The sequence below is a fragment of the Prunus avium genome, chromosome 6, assembly GCF_965620075.1.
Source record: "Prunus avium chromosome 6, drPruAviu1.hap1.1, whole genome shotgun sequence".
Classification (NCBI taxonomy): domain Eukaryota; kingdom Viridiplantae; phylum Streptophyta; class Magnoliopsida; order Rosales; family Rosaceae; genus Prunus; species Prunus avium.
Window position 1 is genome coordinate 3,545,800 of NC_142289.1, and position 17,365 is coordinate 3,563,164.

At 38.3% G+C, this 17,365-nt stretch overlaps 3 protein-coding genes across 7 annotated transcripts; 1 reads left to right on the top strand and 2 right to left on the bottom strand.

Annotated features, from left to right (window-relative positions):
- The first annotated feature begins 769 nt into the window (after positions 1 to 769).
- Positions 770 to 3,359, top strand: LOC110770571 (S-adenosylmethionine synthase 2). Of its 2 annotated transcripts, none has more exons than XM_021974727.2 (2): positions 770 to 930; positions 1,879 to 3,359. In XM_021974727.2, exon 2 carries the CDS (start codon positions 1,888 to 1,890, stop codon positions 3,058 to 3,060), a length of 1,173 nt encoding a protein of 390 aa, XP_021830419.1. In that variant the 5' UTR covers positions 770 to 930; positions 1,879 to 1,887; the 3' UTR covers positions 3,061 to 3,359. The 2 variants fall into 2 exon arrangements, with proteins under 2 accessions (XP_021830419.1, XP_021830420.1); XM_021974728.2 differs by having other exon boundaries at positions 779 to 942.
- On the bottom strand, positions 3,023 to 11,974 carry LOC110770570 (pleiotropic drug resistance protein 3-like). Of its 2 annotated transcripts, XM_021974724.2 has the most exons (26): positions 11,909 to 11,974; positions 11,749 to 11,813; positions 10,516 to 10,889; positions 10,056 to 10,179; positions 9,784 to 9,869; positions 9,593 to 9,677; positions 9,262 to 9,421; positions 9,095 to 9,171; positions 8,917 to 8,970; positions 8,731 to 8,821; positions 8,295 to 8,596; positions 7,931 to 8,209; positions 7,503 to 7,816; positions 7,246 to 7,406; positions 7,058 to 7,161; positions 6,759 to 6,912; positions 6,538 to 6,666; positions 6,370 to 6,440; positions 5,926 to 6,258; positions 5,541 to 5,831; positions 5,356 to 5,439; positions 5,116 to 5,249; positions 4,647 to 4,874; positions 4,372 to 4,543; positions 4,000 to 4,254; positions 3,023 to 3,875 (listed from the first exon to the last, which is right to left on the bottom strand). In XM_021974724.2, the coding sequence occupies exons 3-26, from the start codon at positions 10,887 to 10,889 to the stop codon at positions 3,609 to 3,611; spliced, it is 4,329 nt and encodes a 1,442-aa protein (XP_021830416.1). In that variant the 5' UTR covers positions 11,749 to 11,813; positions 11,909 to 11,974; the 3' UTR covers positions 3,023 to 3,608. The 2 variants fall into 2 exon arrangements, with proteins under 2 accessions (XP_021830416.1, XP_021830418.1); XM_021974726.2 differs by lacking the exons at positions 11,749 to 11,813; positions 11,909 to 11,974 and having other exon boundaries at positions 10,516 to 10,950.
- A 701-nt stretch (positions 11,975 to 12,675) lies between these two features.
- Positions 12,676 to 17,063, bottom strand: LOC110770572 (putative receptor-like protein kinase At5g18500). 3 transcript variants are annotated; one of them, XM_021974731.2, is made up of 9 exons: positions 16,799 to 17,063; positions 16,445 to 16,516; positions 15,369 to 16,053; positions 15,167 to 15,271; positions 14,787 to 14,909; positions 14,544 to 14,714; positions 14,271 to 14,400; positions 13,652 to 13,864; positions 12,676 to 13,112 (listed from the first exon to the last, which is right to left on the bottom strand). In XM_021974731.2, exons 3-9 carry the CDS (start codon positions 16,031 to 16,033, stop codon positions 12,987 to 12,989), a joined length of 1,533 nt encoding a protein of 510 aa, XP_021830423.1. In that variant the 5' UTR covers positions 16,034 to 16,053; positions 16,445 to 16,516; positions 16,799 to 17,063; the 3' UTR covers positions 12,676 to 12,986. The 3 variants fall into 3 exon arrangements, with proteins under 3 accessions (XP_021830423.1, XP_021830421.1, XP_021830422.1); XM_021974729.2 differs by having other exon boundaries at positions 16,445 to 16,551; XM_021974730.2 differs by having other exon boundaries at positions 16,445 to 17,062.
- Positions 17,064 to 17,365: the final 302 nt, after the last annotated feature.

Consider the following 17,365-nt stretch of genomic DNA (forward strand, 5'->3'; position numbering starts at 1 on the left):
TAAGTTTATTATTTTATGCCCTTTTTTGTGTGATTATTATATGTGTGTTTTGTTGCTTCTTACCTAACTACCACACCTTCAAGGCTACAATATTAAACCTAATTACCCACCTATGCTAAAAGCAAAGTACATTCGATTATCACGTGGGTACAGTTAATTGTGCATTTAGTAATCAAATTAAAAGCAAGTCCTCAATTATGTTGATGTTATGTTGTGTTATTAATTTCTTTTTCTAATATAGAAAGAAATATCAAATTCGAAAATCCCTGATTATAAAAATAAAATAAAAGCCCCCAACGTGCAAAATGCCTCTTATTAATTTGTTTGGCAATTGAATTTGATACAAAATAAACATGAGCAATCATACAACATGCAAAGAGTGTCGTGGAATTTACATAATTTTTAATGATCAAAATGTGCGTTTTCGCTCAAATTCACATCCCGGAGTTGGTGAACCCCCAAATAACCCACCAACCCCATGCACATACAATATAGTATTAAATAATGAATCAATTCTCTAAATTAGGTGTAAAACAAAAAAGAGGCTGCAAATGCAAACTTCCATCAGTAAAGGATCAAAACCAAATCAGACGGTCTGTCGCTTTAGTCCACCGACTCCCTTCAATCCCAGCCCTCAATCCATCCTCATCCAACGGCCACCATCTTCATTCTCATACGTCAGAACTAAAAACAAATATTAACCGTCAATTCCCACAGATGAAAATCGTATATATGAAAAATAAGTAATATATTTGTCAATGTGACAATTTGCCAATTTGTCATTGTATATTTAAGCCACCAGACCCTCCTCCGTCTATAAATAAAGCCCCGGAGTCTGTGTGTCAGTGTGGCAAAGATTCCAGCTTTCGGGTACCAAGACACTGTGAACACGCAAAGCTCAGCCTCAGGACTCAGATATTCGCTTAATAAGTAAGCACTAGAGTAAGGGCCAAAAAATTCCATGCAAGACTTTTGCATTTCTTGTTTTTCATTTGTAATTTTGCTGCAATTCATTTGGCTTTGTACTCGGCTTGAATTGCCTGTTTTCTGAATTGTTTTTGAACTTTCAAAGCTGGGTTCTTTTTTCTTTGAGATTGAGTTTCTGGGTTTTTCTTTTTATTGTTGTTGGGTGCTCTTATGTTATGTGTTCAATATGCGTTTGTGATGAAGTCTCTGTTTCAAGTTTAAGTGGAAATGAGCAAAGCTAGTATAATTTTCCTGAGTGCTCAGGTTTGAACTTGGCAGTTTGGAAATTTTATTCTGAAGTTATACTTCTTTGTTTTGTTTGTAAAGAGGATATGTGAACGGATCTGAATATATTCATAGAAGAGAAATGAGTCAAAAGTTAATGTCTTTGGCACCTAATTTTGCGATTGGTTGAGAATTTGAGAGTGGATGGTGATATAGCTCTGTCTGACTTTGTATTCTTGTTTCTTTGCTTGGAAGTCTTGTGATGTAGTTAATTGGTTTTCCTAGTTTTGCACCAAACTCAATTACTTGCTTTCATTTATTCTTTTTGTGGACAAATATTACTTGCTTACATTACTATTGCTATGATCGCTTGAACTGGAAGAGTGGTAGTTTCCAGCTCTCTAGATCTGAATCCAGATTTGTGATAATTTCTATCATTTATGGTTAACAGGACTGATTCTCTTCCTGATAGAGTTTATTAGCTTTTTTTCTTTAATGGGTGTGATAGAAGCTTGTCTGATGACCTTTTCTTTAGTGTAGTTACTTTGGAGGAAAATTTTATGAAAACTCTCTTCCTATACTTTTAATAAAGATTATTCATTTACTATTGCATCTCTATATGTCACTTAGCTACTGCTGACTTATGTGCTGAGGTACTTACTAACTCTAATATCGGTTCGTTTTCAGCTTGTAAAAATGGACACTTTCCTATTTACTTCTGAGTCTGTGAATGAGGGACACCCTGATAAGCTCTGTGATCAGATTTCTGATGCAGTGCTTGATGCCTGCCTTGAGCAAGATCCTGACAGCAAAGTTGCCTGTGAGACTTGCACCAAGACCAACATGGTCATGGTCTTTGGAGAGATTACAACCAAAGCCAAAGTGGACTATGAGAAAATTGTACGTGACACCTGCCGTACGATTGGATTTGTTTCAGATCATGTTGGCCTTGATGCTGACAACTGCAAGGTCTTGGTTAACATTGAGCAACAGAGCCCTGATATCGCTCAGGGTGTCCATGGCCACCTCACCAAGAGGCCCGAGGAAATTGGTGCTGGAGACCAGGGTCACATGTTTGGTTATGCCACTGATGAGACCACCGAGCTTATGCCTCTAAGCCATGTCCTTGCTACCAAGCTTGGTGCCCGTCTCACCGAAGTTCGCAAGAATGGGACCTTGCCATGGTTGAGACCTGATGGCAAAACACAAGTCACTGTTGAATACTACAATGACCATGGAGCTATGGTTCCGATCCGTGTCCACACTGTTCTCATTTCTACTCAGCATGATGAAACTGTTACTAATGACGAAATTGCTACTGACCTCAAAGAACATGTCATTAAGCCTGTTGTTCCTGAGAAGTACTTAGATGAGAAGACTATTTTCCATCTTAACCCATCAGGTCGGTTTGTCATCGGTGGGCCTCACGGTGATGCAGGTCTCACTGGCCGCAAAATCATCATTGACACCTATGGTGGTTGGGGAGCCCATGGTGGTGGTGCCTTCTCTGGCAAGGACCCTACCAAGGTAGACAGGAGTGGTGCCTACATTGTTAGGCAGGCTGCTAAGAGCATTGTTGCCAGTGGTCTTGCTCGCAGGTGCATAGTGCAGGTCTCATATGCCATCGGTGTTCCTGAGCCACTATCAGTGTTTGTTGACAGTTATGGCACCGGAAAGATTCCGGACAAGGAGATTCTGAAAATAGTAAAGGAGAGCTTTGATTTCAGGCCTGGAATGATTGCCATAAATTTGGATCTCAAGAGGGGCAGGTATTTGAAAACAGCTGCTTATGGACACTTTGGTAGAGATGATCCTGACTTTTCATGGGAAGTGGTGAAGCCCTTGAAGTGGGAAAAGCCTCAAGAGTAAAATATGTGCTTCTCTCTCTGCTTGCAGTTGGTCAATAATCTGCTTTCGAAGTCAGAAGTCTCGCGTTCGCTTGCTTGTCATTGTGTTTCCCTTTTTTTTTAATTTTCAAATATTTCCATTTGGCATGTTTGGATCACATTAAAGAAGATGTATTGAATTTTGAGTCTAGTGGATGAAAAAATGTAAAAAAGCTGATTTCTGTATTAGATTGCTGTGCGCAAGAAAGCATCAGCTGCAAAGCAACATCAATGTCTTGATACATTTGTTTGGTAAACAACGAAATTATGATTATTGATCCACTCGTTTTCTTAAAATTTTAATTTCTTGTTCCTTCGTTAATTTGGCTCAGAGCCTAGAAATATTCCATCCAAATGGCTGAGAGGAAAAGAGAAACATAATTTATCTAACATTACAAACTTACAACTTAAAACATATCTTGTAGGAGGCTATAATAGTTTTGAACATTATTACCAACTGACAGGTTTACATACAAACAGATGGCTATCTAGTACATATGACATTTTCCTCATCTATGGTAAGAGGGAGTTTCACCTCCTCTGGAAGTTCAACCGCCCTATGCAGAACGCAAAAATGGATGCGAAAGCAATGGGAAAAGCAATGAGAACCACTGCAACCAGAGCCAACTGATCATGGTGAAACCCAAAGTAATCCTTTAAGAAGTCAGACACTGTTTTGGTTTCCCCAAATACTATAACCTCCTTGTTTATGTCTCCATATTGTGAAGTAAGCAAACCGTGTAGTGACCAAGATGTTGGAGTCAGGTAATACAACCAAATCCACCATTTAGGAATTTGCTGCAAGAACAACAACGGATCCCAAGTCAATTTTCTATATGTTACTTACTATGTAAATACTTTGTTCTGAAAATCTTGACAAGGGTCATTGGTTTGGCTTTCGGCAGAGAAAGAGTAGGCTTACCGGTCTAGGAATCAGAAAACCAGCAAACAGATTGTATAACGTGTAGAACACCGACGATAGAATTGCAGCTATCATGAAGTTTGGCGTCAACGACACCAGCATCAATCCCATGTAGTTGTGGTACATCAATGAACAAAACACAGCATAGAAGTACCAGAAAACCTTATATGCTGATCCATAATATCCAATCATGGGATATGTGATGATCAGAAATATGACTGCCTGGATAAATAGATAGGGAACTTCTACTGCCACCTACGAGGATATCAATGATTAGTGTAAGTAACAAATTACCAAAATTTGAGAGGTTTATTGAACTGAAGTTTGTTGTCAGTTTAAAGTCATGGATAAATACTTCTAAGAAAATTGTACCTGTGCAAGTGAAAAAGCCCATGGAGAGTACATCCCTGCAAATTTCTCCCTATACATAACAGTTCTCTCTGTTGCAACATATTGCAGAACTGTTGAGCAGTTATTTATGCCCAAGAAGATGACGCCGGCGTACATTGAACCAAGTATGTTAAATAAGTTTTGCTGATTGGTTCTGAAAGACAGAAAAGGAAAATGACATGATATGAGGGGTTTCAAATTAGATATGAGTGAAGCTCCTATACCAGTGGCAAAAATTACATGATATGAGGGCTTACATATGCTGTCCTTGGTTCCAAAATAATGCCCCAAAAATTATGGATGATACAACCGTATGCATGATGCGCATCAAGTTGTATGGAGGACTCCTCCAATAAGACAAGTTCTGCTTCCATAGACAAGATTTGAATTGTATCCATCCATTTTGAGAAAAGCGGGTAGAAAAATGCAGATCTCTTGAACCAGGAGGTGGGGTGCTCAACTGTCTTACAAGCTCTATATTGTTCCTGCAAATGGGATAGTAGGAAATGAGTCACATTGCAGCTTCTTGTCATAATTAGACCATTAAATGCTCCTGCTATTCTAGAAAGATGGTATCAAGCAGATGGATCACATCTTCTGCCAATGCTAGTTTATGATCCTCATAGGTGATAGAGGCTCCTCTGCATTGCCATTATGTTTTAAACAATAAACTTTTTTTGGACATTACTCAACACCAGGACTATTAATTTCGGTAACTGTACTCACTCATGCAAAGAAGATTTTCTGTATATTTGGGAAAAATCAACACCAAGTTCAGCTTCAGCTGATGTAGAAGTGACCTCGAGCATCCACGTTGCTGGATTGTAGTTATCTCTAATTTTATGAACACCAGGAATACTCTGCAAGAAAATTCATAATTGAAAAGAATAAGAACCTAAGCTTTGAAAAACTTTATATTACTTAAAGCAGCTAGAACTTCTGAAATCAGAACTATTGCAGACTAACCTGAAAATATTCTATAACCCTACTCGAGTGCTGGCCCAATGGTCCAGAGTAGATTATACGTCCTCCGGTTTTCAAAAGAATTAGCTACATTCAAAGGAGAAATTACTAACAAACAAAAAGCTTTTTGGTTTGACAATTGCATTCTAATATCAAAGTTTTATCTGTAAACATCCTATTTGTTTTACCTCATCAAATGCCTCAAATATATCGATATTTGGTTGGTGAATGGTGCATACAATTGTTCTTCCTGTATTAGCTACATTCTTCACTGCTCGCATGACTATTGCAGCAGCTCTTGCATCCAAACCAGTTGAAGGTTCATCCATGAAGATTATGGAGGGGTTTGAAACAAGCTCCACAGCAATTGTAAGCCGCTTACGCTGCTCAGTTGATAGACCACTAACACCAGGTATGCCAACCAAGGCATCTTTTATCCCATCAAGCTCAATGGTCTCAAGGACTTCATTCACAAACTCCTGTTAGAAATCCCACAACAGCTTTAAACAAAAGTATCTCACTAATCAATTCAGAGCCAAACTTTGATTGGATATCTTTACATATAGGTCTTACAGCTTTTGTTTTTGAGTCAATCTGAGACGCCAGACGCAGCCAAGCAGAAAAGATCAGAGATTCTTCTACGGTGATTTGTGGAGAATGTACGTCGGTCTGCTCACAGTAACCCAATATCCTAGCAAATGTTTCTTGAACCTTGGGATACCCACCAATCTTTATGTCTCCTTCAGTGTAGCCACTAGTCTTTCTGCCTGCCAGAACATCAAGAAGAGTTGTTTTCCCAGCTCCACTGACACCCATCAATGCTGTAAGAACACCAGGCCTAAATGCTCCTGTAACATCACTCAGAAGCTGGAGTTTTTTCTGATTAAATCCACGTTCCCTGGTTTCCTGGAACACAAATACAAGAAAGAAGGAGATTAACATCATGTGATGTGAAAAGCTTTTGATCCTGCAACCACCAGAACCTTAAGGAAAAGAACACTTAATATGGATGGTTACCAAAGGAATAACATAGTATTGCACATCTTGGAACACCAGTGTCAAGGGAGTAAAAGGTAAGACCATCCTGCCTGATAATTGAGAAGAAAAAGGCAACTGTAAAATTGCTGCAGAATATTAATGTGACAAATGAACAGGAACAAAAAGAGAAACACGAATTTACGAAACCTTTATTGGTGGTTTTAGGAGGATGATTTGCCAACTTTTCTTCTACATTGGCATCACTGAGGTAGTCATCAGCTCTGTGAATTTGGGAGAGCTTTTCATGTGAAATGATACCACGAGATGATCCCGGAGCTGAGTGTGAATCAAAATGGGATGAATCAATGTGTTTCGATTCAAGTACCACTTCTAGAATTTAAAATAGGATAATAGGAAAATCAGCTTACACTTCAAGAAACTTAATGACAAGGTGTATCCGATGCTGAAAACTATTGAAAACCCAAATAAGGCACCAAGTGCTATCCAGTAGAGATATCCATCAAAGTTTAGCCCACGGCTTCCAAGTACTTCTCTCCCAATAGTAGTGTTTGTGGATAGCATCTACAGATAAAAAGCAAAAAGCATCTATGTGCTCTGAGTAGTATGATTATTATTTTTGTAAATGCCATAGAATAAGATCAAATCTTTTCTAGGTCTCAGTTGCCTCAAATTAGGGGAACTAATAGCAATGAAATGATATGCTCACCTTTTGCCATCGAGGAGAAAGAAACTCATTTACAGAGAGACCTATCTCTCCATATGTCAGGGGGGAAACCCAGAAACCCCACTCTAACCAAGCAGGCATGGAAGCTGCAAGCAACAACATAACTAATTCAAAAAATTCTTTCAGCTTTGTTTTTTTAATTGACTGGATAATGAGGGAAATAATCTTACGTTTTTGGATAACAAATCCACTAAATAGCAAGAGAAACAATATTGCAAAACTACCAGCTGTCATAGTGGCAGCCATAGTCTGAAAGAATGAGGCCAGGAAGCGAAACATGGATAGTGATGTTAAGTGAACGGCAAAAAGTAGCAAGAACTGGCAGAAGAACCTAAAACAAAATCACAGATGATTATGAAGGCTCAGAGTCACAACCTCAGAATATGAAATTTCTTGTGGTCAAAGCAAACCTTTAACTTGAACTCACCTCTGGGCCTCAGGACTGTATCCAATGACATAATAAGTAAGAGAAGTCCAAACCAGGGCTTCCACAAATGAAACAGGAACTTTTAATAGTGTTGCAGGAACTGCATAAGCCCAAGCTGGGTAGAAACACAGGTCTCTCTGTTTGTAGAAAACTTCCAGTCTTTGAAGTGTCATCGACATCTCAGGAATTCCATCGACGAGAAGTATGGTGAGAGCAAAGAACAAGGCACCCATGTAGTAGTTACCATGCAGAACATCAACATCCATTCGAGTCCTCAAAAATACAGTCATCGTAATAAATGAAATGATGATAAGCTGCAGTGAAAATGTCTTATGCTTCAGAATCCCCAAGTCCTTAGACACAGACAAAAGTGTTTACCACCAAAACAATGAGTTAAGAATTGTAAATGCAAAAGCACAAATGATGACCTGAACTGTCTTGAACACATAGATAAAAGAATTCCTCCTCATTAGAAGAAGTTCTCTTGATGCACAAGCTGTAAAGAGTTCCCATTTAGAAAGAGAATACACACTAAGGGCAAGAGAATTCTTATGGTTTTGGGGCTCATCATCTGTCTGTATGAGATCTTCATCTAGCTTCTTCCCAAAAGAAGATGCCTTGAATTTTTTTGAGAACATATCAATGGATATATAGTTGTGAGGTTCCGCATGGTACCAATAGTGTGATTGATCCTTTTTAGAGATTACCTGCAGAACCAAGATGTTAACTGTTGCTTTAATTTGAAAAATGAAAGCATGGAAATAAAAGCATCATAAGCTGCAATTCACTTGCCTCTTGAATGAAATCAGCAACCCCTTTCCTCTCAGGACACTTAAACCCACAATCCTCAAAAAATTCCAAGACATGATCCCGCGGACCATGATAAACAATCTTCCCTTCTGACATTAATATAAGGTCATCAAAGAGATCAAAGGTCTCCGGTGCAGGCTGAAGAAGAGAAACTAGTAAAGTAGCATCTGTTATATGCACCAGCTGCTGAAGACAAGCAACAATCTGGAATGCAGTGGAACTGTCCAAGCCATTTGTTATTTCATCCATGAACAAAGCTTTCGTGGGACCAATGATCATCTCCGCTGCAAAGTTTTAATTGACACCAGGTAGGTCAAAGTGGATGTTGGAAGTTAGTAACCAGTAAAACCAGTGAATGTTATGGATTTGAGCACATTGCATAACCTTCTATAACTATCAGTGTCTCTATTTGCATTACCTGTTGTTAGTCTCTTCTTTTGTCCACCAGAGATACCTCTTCTCATGGCATCTCCAACCAGAGTGTCAGCACATATATCAAGTCCAAGGATCTGCAAAACCATGGCAAATATTGTAACACTTTGAGAAGCATTTGTGTGGATTATAGGAAAGAAGAGTAACTTCAACTCTGTTGAAGGAGAATGACCTTCAATATGTAGTCTGTCTGAAGCGTTCTTTTCAGTCCTTGAACAGAAATTGCCTGTCATAAGTTTGACCAATGTCATAATCAACAATAGGGTGCATAACCTTGATGAAGAACACAAACTGCAAGATACCATGATCTAGTAAACATGGAATGAATATATCAGTAAAGCTTGAAGTACCTTCATGTAGGTATCTACATCTGGATCTGGAATAATTCCTGCCTCCTTCTCCCTTTTACTCACTTCCAGCATAAAATCTTTGTAGGCAGAAAACATAAAATCACCGTCCTTCACCATTAGGTTGTGTACAACTAAACCGCAATTATCTTAAACTCAACGAAACCTACCAGCTCGGCTTCCAATACCCTGACAGCGGGCTGAAAAATCAAGTGTTTCCCTCACAGTCATCTCAGGAATGTGCACGTCGAGTTGGCTTATATAAGCTGAAGTTTTCTGGGGGACAAACTCCCCTAGTTTGTGTCCATTGTAGGTAACTTCGCCTGACCACTATTAGAGAAAAAATCAGACAAAACAAGCAACTATGAAGTAGGAAAACAAAGATTTGCATCACAAGTCACAGCTTCGCACTACTTCCACATTACTAATGGCTGTTTTTGGTCCTCGAAAGGGTCATCACTCATTACAAAGATACTCAAGTATAAAGATATACTAGAAAACCTTGAGGGATTTGTCCAGATTCCCTGATAGCGCCTTTAAAAAGGAGGTCTTCCCACATCCTGGGGGGCCAAGAAGTAAAGTTAACCTGCAACAGAACCAATTAGCACCAAGACGAGAAATCCACCAACGTAACAACCATTATAACAAACTTGGCTTAGGTAAATTTAGTAGACTGAAGGATGCTAGCCTACCTTCCTGGCTTTATTGTACCCCTAAAGTCTTTAATAATGCTTATCTTGGCCTCACGAGACTTTGAACCAGGAAACTTGGCTAAAACCTGTACAGAAATCTTAAATAAATTCTGGTTGAACATATAATATAACCTATAAGCTGCTATATTTGAAAGTGCCAAAAAAAAAAAATTCATATCCAAATTATATATAAAATGTTGTACAGTAATAATGGGTTTGACTTTGTGAATGGTTGAGTTGTAAAACTACTCTTGGCGATGATGTGTACTTACAGAAAGCATGCTTTTGACAGAATTCCATAGAGTTGGGAGGGGTTTTCCATGAACCACCTCACACACTGCTTCCACACAGAGATCCTTATACCTCACGTCGACAGTGGGCAATTCTACGCCAACCCTAAAAGAAGTTTGAATCCAAAGAAGTTACCACATGCTTGGACAGAGGAACTGATATGAGTATAAACATTGAAAAAAGGGAAAGAGAAGCATCAATGCGTCAGAAAATTGGAAAACAAATTAGGAACAACATCCATTTTCTTAGTAAGTAAAAACCAATAAATAGCAACATCCTTGTCTGAAATTTAAGCTTTGCCTAGGCATCAATGGCATATACCACTAAAATTAGTGCCTGCAAGTGCAGCATCAACTCCATTTGAATTTATCGTAGTTATATATTTATGTTCCTACACATATACATATATGACCATGAGGCAAAGGAGAAGAAAAGACTTACCTGTCAATCCTATTTCTAATTTTACGCAAGAGACGAAGGTTGTCATTCTCAATGTGTTTGATGAGCTTCTCTATGAACAGATGTCGTTCCAGAGCTCGAAGCTTGGTAACATCAACCACTCGCTTTCCTTCACCGTCAGCCTCATTTTCATCCTCACCCTTATCAAACAAAGATGATTTCAATCGTTCAAATGTTGGCAATCTCTCAATAGCTGCCCACTGCTCAGCATATTGAGCATCAGAGTCATCTTTGGCAGAACTCAATACTGAATTGCCTCGGAAACTGGAGGAGCGACTCTGAAATGATAACCTAAGGCTTCTTCCAAACTCTTCCAACTCAATTCTTAGTGACTCTATCTCATCTCTGCCAACCATCTGAGCCATAGTCTTTAAGTTAGAGAGAACTTTGAAGAAAAACTAAGTGGAAGTACATGTAAATATGCAAGATCAATTGTTGATTTATATAGACTAAGGCTATAAAGGTTGATGACGTAAGCTGATCATCATTCTTATTCTTGGTCTCCAAGGAAATTGAAAATGCTTTCTGTGAGAAAACATGTTACTTTAGGCAAACAACACAATTTGTTGTAAATGTCACGTATCAAGTCACAGATGCTGACACAATATATTCGAATATCAATTGCATAACTGCTGGCAAAGTAAGCATTTTATGATGTAGTTTTGCAGGGATCAAACTTGCCATATCTCAAAAGTAGTTATTCCTCCGTTGGCTATCCACTAGGTCCAAGTCAATGTGATAAAAATATTGAGCTGACTGATTTATTGGAGTCTTAATAGAGAAGAATACTTGGGAAATTAGGATTATAGAGGAAGAATAGGTCACACATGGGGCCCTTGATCACTGCCCTTTTTGTGCAAGAAATAAAAAACATTAAACTACGTCGATATTACTTAATTATATCAATAGCAATTTGACCAGAACAAAGATAAGTTAATTTAGAAACATTGTCTTGCTTGGCAAGATATGCATGATAACAATGATATGTCATTGTCTCTTTGTTGCTAATTTCCCGTTTTGGTACTATTGGGTCTCTGGATCATGAATTACCATTTACAGAAATACCATGTTCTTATGTAAAAAAGATTGCAGTAAAACTTTGTTAAGTAGACCCCTTTTCGAGTATCAGGAACCAACAAAAAGATTAACCCCAGAAACCATCAACTAAACCCTAGTGATTAAGTTAAACATACTGCCCCACAGCATAATCCATACCTTAAAATCATCAGACCGCAGCTAAGCTCATGATCAGCGGTGAAATGCGCAAAAAAGAGCCTGCCCTGCAACCAAACATTTATGTAGATGTCAACCAACATAAGGGTCAAGAAGATTTCTAATTCTGAGAGATGTGGTGTAGTGTAGGCACAACACTCACCTGACTAGAACAAAACAACTTCTTGGGCTTTCTGAAAAGTGAAAACAATTACTGATATGCCTCTAGTAACCATATAAATAAATAAAAAGTTGGCTGCCTGCCTCTTAACATTAAAGCCAGAAGACAACCAAGACAATGGAAATTATATCAAATACCATCTGTCCAAAACAACCACCTGAGCATGTACCTATTTTCACCTTGGCCCTTCATGGCCCTTAGAATGAAAGAAAGGGTGTTAAATCATGGAAGATTCTGTGTCCCCTTAACCTGGGCAGGATGTAAAACCTACTTGGATACGCATATAGCCTAGTATTGATTGGATGGTTTGTTTGGGTTCAATCCAAAGCAACCTGCGAAGCACAGTGAGATGTCCATTTTCTTGGTGCCACAGAAAAGCTCATACATTGCTATGATTGACAGCAACATCAGACATGTTTTTCCTCTCTTTTCTTTATCGCTTTTCCTTGGTGCTCTCTTAGTCTATTTTGCACTACCTTATGTCCTTTAAACAGGCTGTGCCTTATATCCAAAATTGTCCAATTCAATTTGGTTCGTCAAAAGTAGTAGTTTGAAGCATGTTAATGGAGATGAACTTTTGTCCATTCCAAAAGCTGATTCAACCAACATTCATCTAGTTGACTTCATTAGAGTCATTATTTATAAAACACAGTCGGTTCTTTTATTATTTTCTGAGCTTGTCGTGGCTGCAGCGTTCTTAACACAATTATAAATACAAATTGTTTTTATCTAACTTAAAAAAGGGAGCATTTCATCCAACAAATTTGAAGAGCAATCATTCTGTACATAGCCCCCATTGTCTTGGGTTTTTCACAAACACCACCACTTTGATACACAAACAATATATCTCTCCATCTACCAGAAAGAAACAAAAGGAAAAAGGAAGGGAGAACAAAAAAAGGAATACAAGGATCATCTCTCTCCCCCATCAACCCCCTCTCCCCTGCCCTAATAGCATCAGATCAGACACACACCCAAGAATTTGGGAGTAGAAAAAAAAAATTAAGAATTACCCTCACTTTCTATATTTCTGAGATTCTCAACTCAACCACTGGCTTAATTACGTCCGCTGATAGCCTTTGCTTTCTGATCTTGAACCCGGATAATCACTCCGATCAGTATCTGAATTTTCCCTCTGGGAATCAATGTCCATGCTGCCTGCTTCAGTTCTTCGGTGTCTTCGATCCTGAACATCAAGAAGAAAACTTATATTCAAAAGACAGCTGAAAATCATCAAATCAAATGTCCAGCCATTGGTTGACCAGTAAATGTCAATCAGCTGGGATCCTATAAGGACCAACACCATAATGGATTAGAGAATGGGAACACAAAAGGTAGTTGCAGAGAATGGGATTTGGATAGAAAATTGAGCAATTAAAATGCATGTGATAATCAATTGATTAAATCTTTTGCATGGACAAAATATTTTGTTCATTTGAATCAAATTTTGAATAATTTATTCCAAGCAAGACAGTACTAGAGGCTCATTCACTAAAAAAAAGGTAACACCAATTCAGGAGACAGCTAAAAGGGTCTAGAATGCAGATGTAACAAGGACAAAGTAAGAGGCAATGTGGTTAGTTAGAAACGGAATCAGATATTTCATCCTGGGATTCAGAAGCAAACAAGATCAAAAGTATTGCAGGTTCATTATCCTTCTTCAGACATAAATTCAAATTGCAATCCATCAGAAATTGTATTTCAGAGATAGAATGAGAATCTAACCTCTCTTGGTATGGGATATTCCTCGGACTCGAGCATACGGACAACTTGGCCCATCTTGGGTCTTTTTTCAGAATCTGGATCAACACACCTCAAAGCAGTCAAGAGAGCTCGTTTTAGGGCTCTTGTTGATGGTCTCACCTCAATGTTTGGGTCTACGACTTCTTCAGACCTTCTGCTTCCAACCATCATTTTTAGCCAATCGACCAGATTTACCTGTGAGCATTAAAACTACATGTCAAACAAAACTCCACAAAGTTGCAATATTATAACTTTATTGACATTTCTGTCTGTAGAGTATCCTCTACAAAATAGAGATAAAGAAATTAACGCAATGAACATGTGTACAGTTGCAATATTATAACTTGATTGCCATTTCTGTCTGTAGAGTATCCTCTACATAATTCTGCACTCCTAAGTAGATTTAGACTGTAAACTGTCCAATGGTAACTGTCTACCATACACTATTGAATACATTCTTTTAAGGGGCATTCACTACTTAATACAGATAATAAATCCAACTTGCATCAAGCTTCTTTATGATTCTATGTTGACAAGAGTGAGGTATTTTAGGATGGTTAGAAAAGTTTCTATGCTATTGATTTTTATAACTTGCGCATACCTCATGTGCAGGGCGACCATAGTCCACAGGGTCTCTTCCAGTAATTGCTTCCAAGAGCAAAACCCCGAAGCTATACACATCGCTCTTTTCATTCAAAAGTCCGGTATTAGCATATTCAGGGGCGACATATCTGAAATGTTTTTTGGGAAGCAGGGACAAGAGAAATAATTAATCCTCTAGCATCAATTAATCAATTTATTCTGAGCATCTAAAACTGAAAGAAACAGCATTGGTCAGGGCCAAAAAGGGTCATGCTCAAGAAATAATACTAACCCAAAGGTTCCCATAACACGAGTTGTCACATGACTTGTCCCCGCACCCAGCAGCTTGGCCAGGCCAAAATCAGATACCTTGGCATTGAAGTCTTCATCAATCAATATGTTGCTAGATTTAATGTCTCGGTGTACCACTTTTGGTTCAATGGCCTCATGCAAATAGGCAAGACTGCAACAAGTATTATTACATTAAATGAGAACTAGAAAACCTGGAAAAAAGTTTGTACGCGATTTGACTTACGCTTTTGCAGTTCCCAGGAGAACCTTTATGCGTGCTTCCCAAGTGAGATATCCATGTTGACGCATTGCTCCATGAAGCCATTGCTCCAAGTTTCCATTGTTGACATACTCATAGACCAAAATCCTGAAATTTTGAAATGCAAATGAGACCAACTACTGTAGTTCAGGTGTTACTTCAACAGCAGTAGGCTATTATATACTCAATACTGAGAGATCAATCCACCTCTCTGGTATTAAAGCCACAAAAGCTTCTTTGTTTCCACCTAATTTATGGGGACCTACACATACTTTGATATCTCATTTTTTATGAGAAAACAATTCAAAACTTATAGTCAATTAGTTAGTTCATCACACTTAATAAACTTTAAAAGAAAATGGTACCTATGAGTCCCTTCGACGCAGTATCCCAGTAGACGAACCAAATTCTTGTGCCGCACATGGCCAATTGCTTCAACTTCCACCCTAAACTCTTTCTCTGCTTGGCCTCTAAAGACGTTAAAACAGTTCAAGTTAAGACAAATTCATGGAAACAAGAATGGTGAATGGACAAACCACAATAGAGTCGGGATATTAGCAAACTCACAGGTTGTTTAGGATCTTTTTAACTGCCACTGGAGTCCCATTGATGAGATTTCCCCTGTAAACAACTCCATATCCGCCCTCACCAAGGACATTTTCCTTTGAAAACCGGTTTGTTGCAAGCTCAAGGTCCCTCAATGTAAACCAGTGGCCCCAACCCAAGTGAGAGAATTCAGGCAGGCCAACTAGAGGAGACGGGGCAGTTATTGGATACGATGAAGAAGCCTTATACACTGTAACTGTGCTGGAACTCCCTTCTTCTCCAGATTGGTACAGGCCACCGTCGTTTTCTAATTGATTAAATGAACCTGACTGGCTGCTATTCTCTCCATTCTTCGATTTGCCCATACCCAAATGGAGCATGACCTTATCTGATTCTTTGTCACTGGATTTGTCTTGAATGGTGAGAAGAATTCCATCACGAGGAGCAAATTCACTTGCAGATACTTGCTCCACTCGAACTTCCTTAATTTCTTTTGAGACAGTTGGGATTTGACTAAGGGGAATCTTGTCCCTAGCTTTCCTTGATTTCTTACGTGAAGTAAGGCACATTGATAGCACAGAGAGGATAATTATGATAAATAATGCAACAGCTATTCCAATTACTTCCCAGACCTTCAGATTAAAGAAAGCTTCCTTGGATAACTCTGCTTTCAGATCGGAGGCCATTCTATCAGATACCAAAAACCCTACACATAGCAGAATCTCACATTAAGATAGCTTCTGATTCATCATTTATATCACTATCAAAATCTTTTCTTTCAATCCATTTGCATCAACTAGAGATGATAAAATTACAACCTGGTACTTTTAACCAATTCCACACAAAAATGAAAACTGAAAAAAAAAACTACCAATAAAGGAGAAAACTTGTCAGAGCCACATAACCAAATAAGAAAGATGCAGGGCTTAAGCAGAAACGTCAAATTATTAGTAGACAAACCAAAGCAGTTCAATAAACATATGGACAGAACATAATGCATATACAATAACTCAATAAACAAATTCATTCTCTGTGGGGGGTGAGAATGTGAAAGTAGACGAATGTTAATAATTGAAAAGAAAATTTCAACCTCTTACCTCTGTGTGATGGAACTCAAAAGAGCAACCTTGAAATGCCAGATCTTTGAAACCCCTTCAACATTCCTTGTCCTAAGACAAACAATTAAACACACAATTCCAGATCTCTGACCAAGAAAAACCCAGAAACATATATCAAGAAAGCCTCTTTGAGAAACCCAAATGAGCCCAGTGCTCAAAACTAAAATTAAAAGTTAAAAATAAAATATATAGCCAATAAAACTGGAATTCCTATATGGGTTTTCTCTGTGGGGCAAATGTGTGTCTGAATCTAAGATGAGATGGAGCTTTCTGGCACCAGCACTGAGCCATCTTAAAAACCCAAACCCAAAAATAACAAGAAAGATCATGTACCTGCGCAAAATGGTAGAGGGACATGGAAAAAACTGATATCTGTGAGTGGTGGGGATATAAGAAGAAGGGATGGAGTTATCAGTGGTAGGTGGTGAGTTGGGAGTCTTCAGACTGAGATGCCTTCAAAAACATAACACATACAGTAAAACAGAAGCATGGAATTCTGTGATGTAAAGGTCTTGAGATTTTCCTGATTTGATATGAACATGACTGATTGATTACCAGTAATTTACTTTAAAATCTCTCTTTCTTTTTTCCATTATTGTGTATTTATTTATTAGAATTGATTGCCGTATTTGTGTGCTTGCTACTGTTGTGAGTTGAGTTGGGTGTGTGAATCTTAGATATCACTGTAGTCACAGCTCTCAAGTTTTCTGCTTTTTTGTTACAACTGTTGTCATTTTTCAATATTAAAAGAAGAAAAAAAAATTTACTTTTTTTCAGATTACAATTCTCGAATCTCAGCCGTTACTTGGTCAAGTCAAACACCTCCCTCTGTGTTCATAGGTTACAAGTTATTTATAAAGGCAACCAACTGTTAGTATATCGGATATGCAATGCAAGTAC

What these genes read in the sequence shown, in the direction of transcription:
- LOC110770571 (XM_021974727.2), top strand. Translation starts at nt 1,888, where the DNA reads ATGGACACTTTCCTATTTACTTCTGAGTCTGTGAATGAGGGACACCCT.
- LOC110770572 (XM_021974731.2), bottom strand. Translation starts at nt 16,033, where the DNA reads ATGGCCTCCGATCTGAAAGCAGAGTTATCCAAGGAAGCTTTCTTTAAT. An exon ending in CGTGTTATGGGAACCTTTGG is followed by an intron (nt 14,401 to 14,543) that starts GTTAGTATTATT and finishes AAAACATTTCAG; the next exon opens with ATATGTCGCCCCTGAATATG. An exon ending in ATGGTCGCCCTGCACATGAG is followed by an intron (nt 13,865 to 14,270) that starts GTATGCGCAAGT and finishes TAATGCTCACAG; the next exon opens with GTAAATCTGGTCGATTGGCT.
- LOC110770570 (XM_021974726.2), bottom strand. Translation starts at nt 10,898, where the DNA reads ATGGCTCAGATGGTTGGCAGAGATGAGATAGAGTCACTAAGAATTGAG. An exon ending in ATGTAGATACCTACATGAAG is followed by an intron (nt 8,971 to 9,094) that starts GTACTTCAAGCT and finishes AACTTATGACAG; the next exon opens with GCAATTTCTGTTCAAGGACT. An exon ending in TGGATTTGTTATCCAAAAAC is followed by an intron (nt 7,162 to 7,245) that starts GTAAGATTATTT and finishes TGTTGCTTGCAG; the next exon opens with CTTCCATGCCTGCTTGGTTA.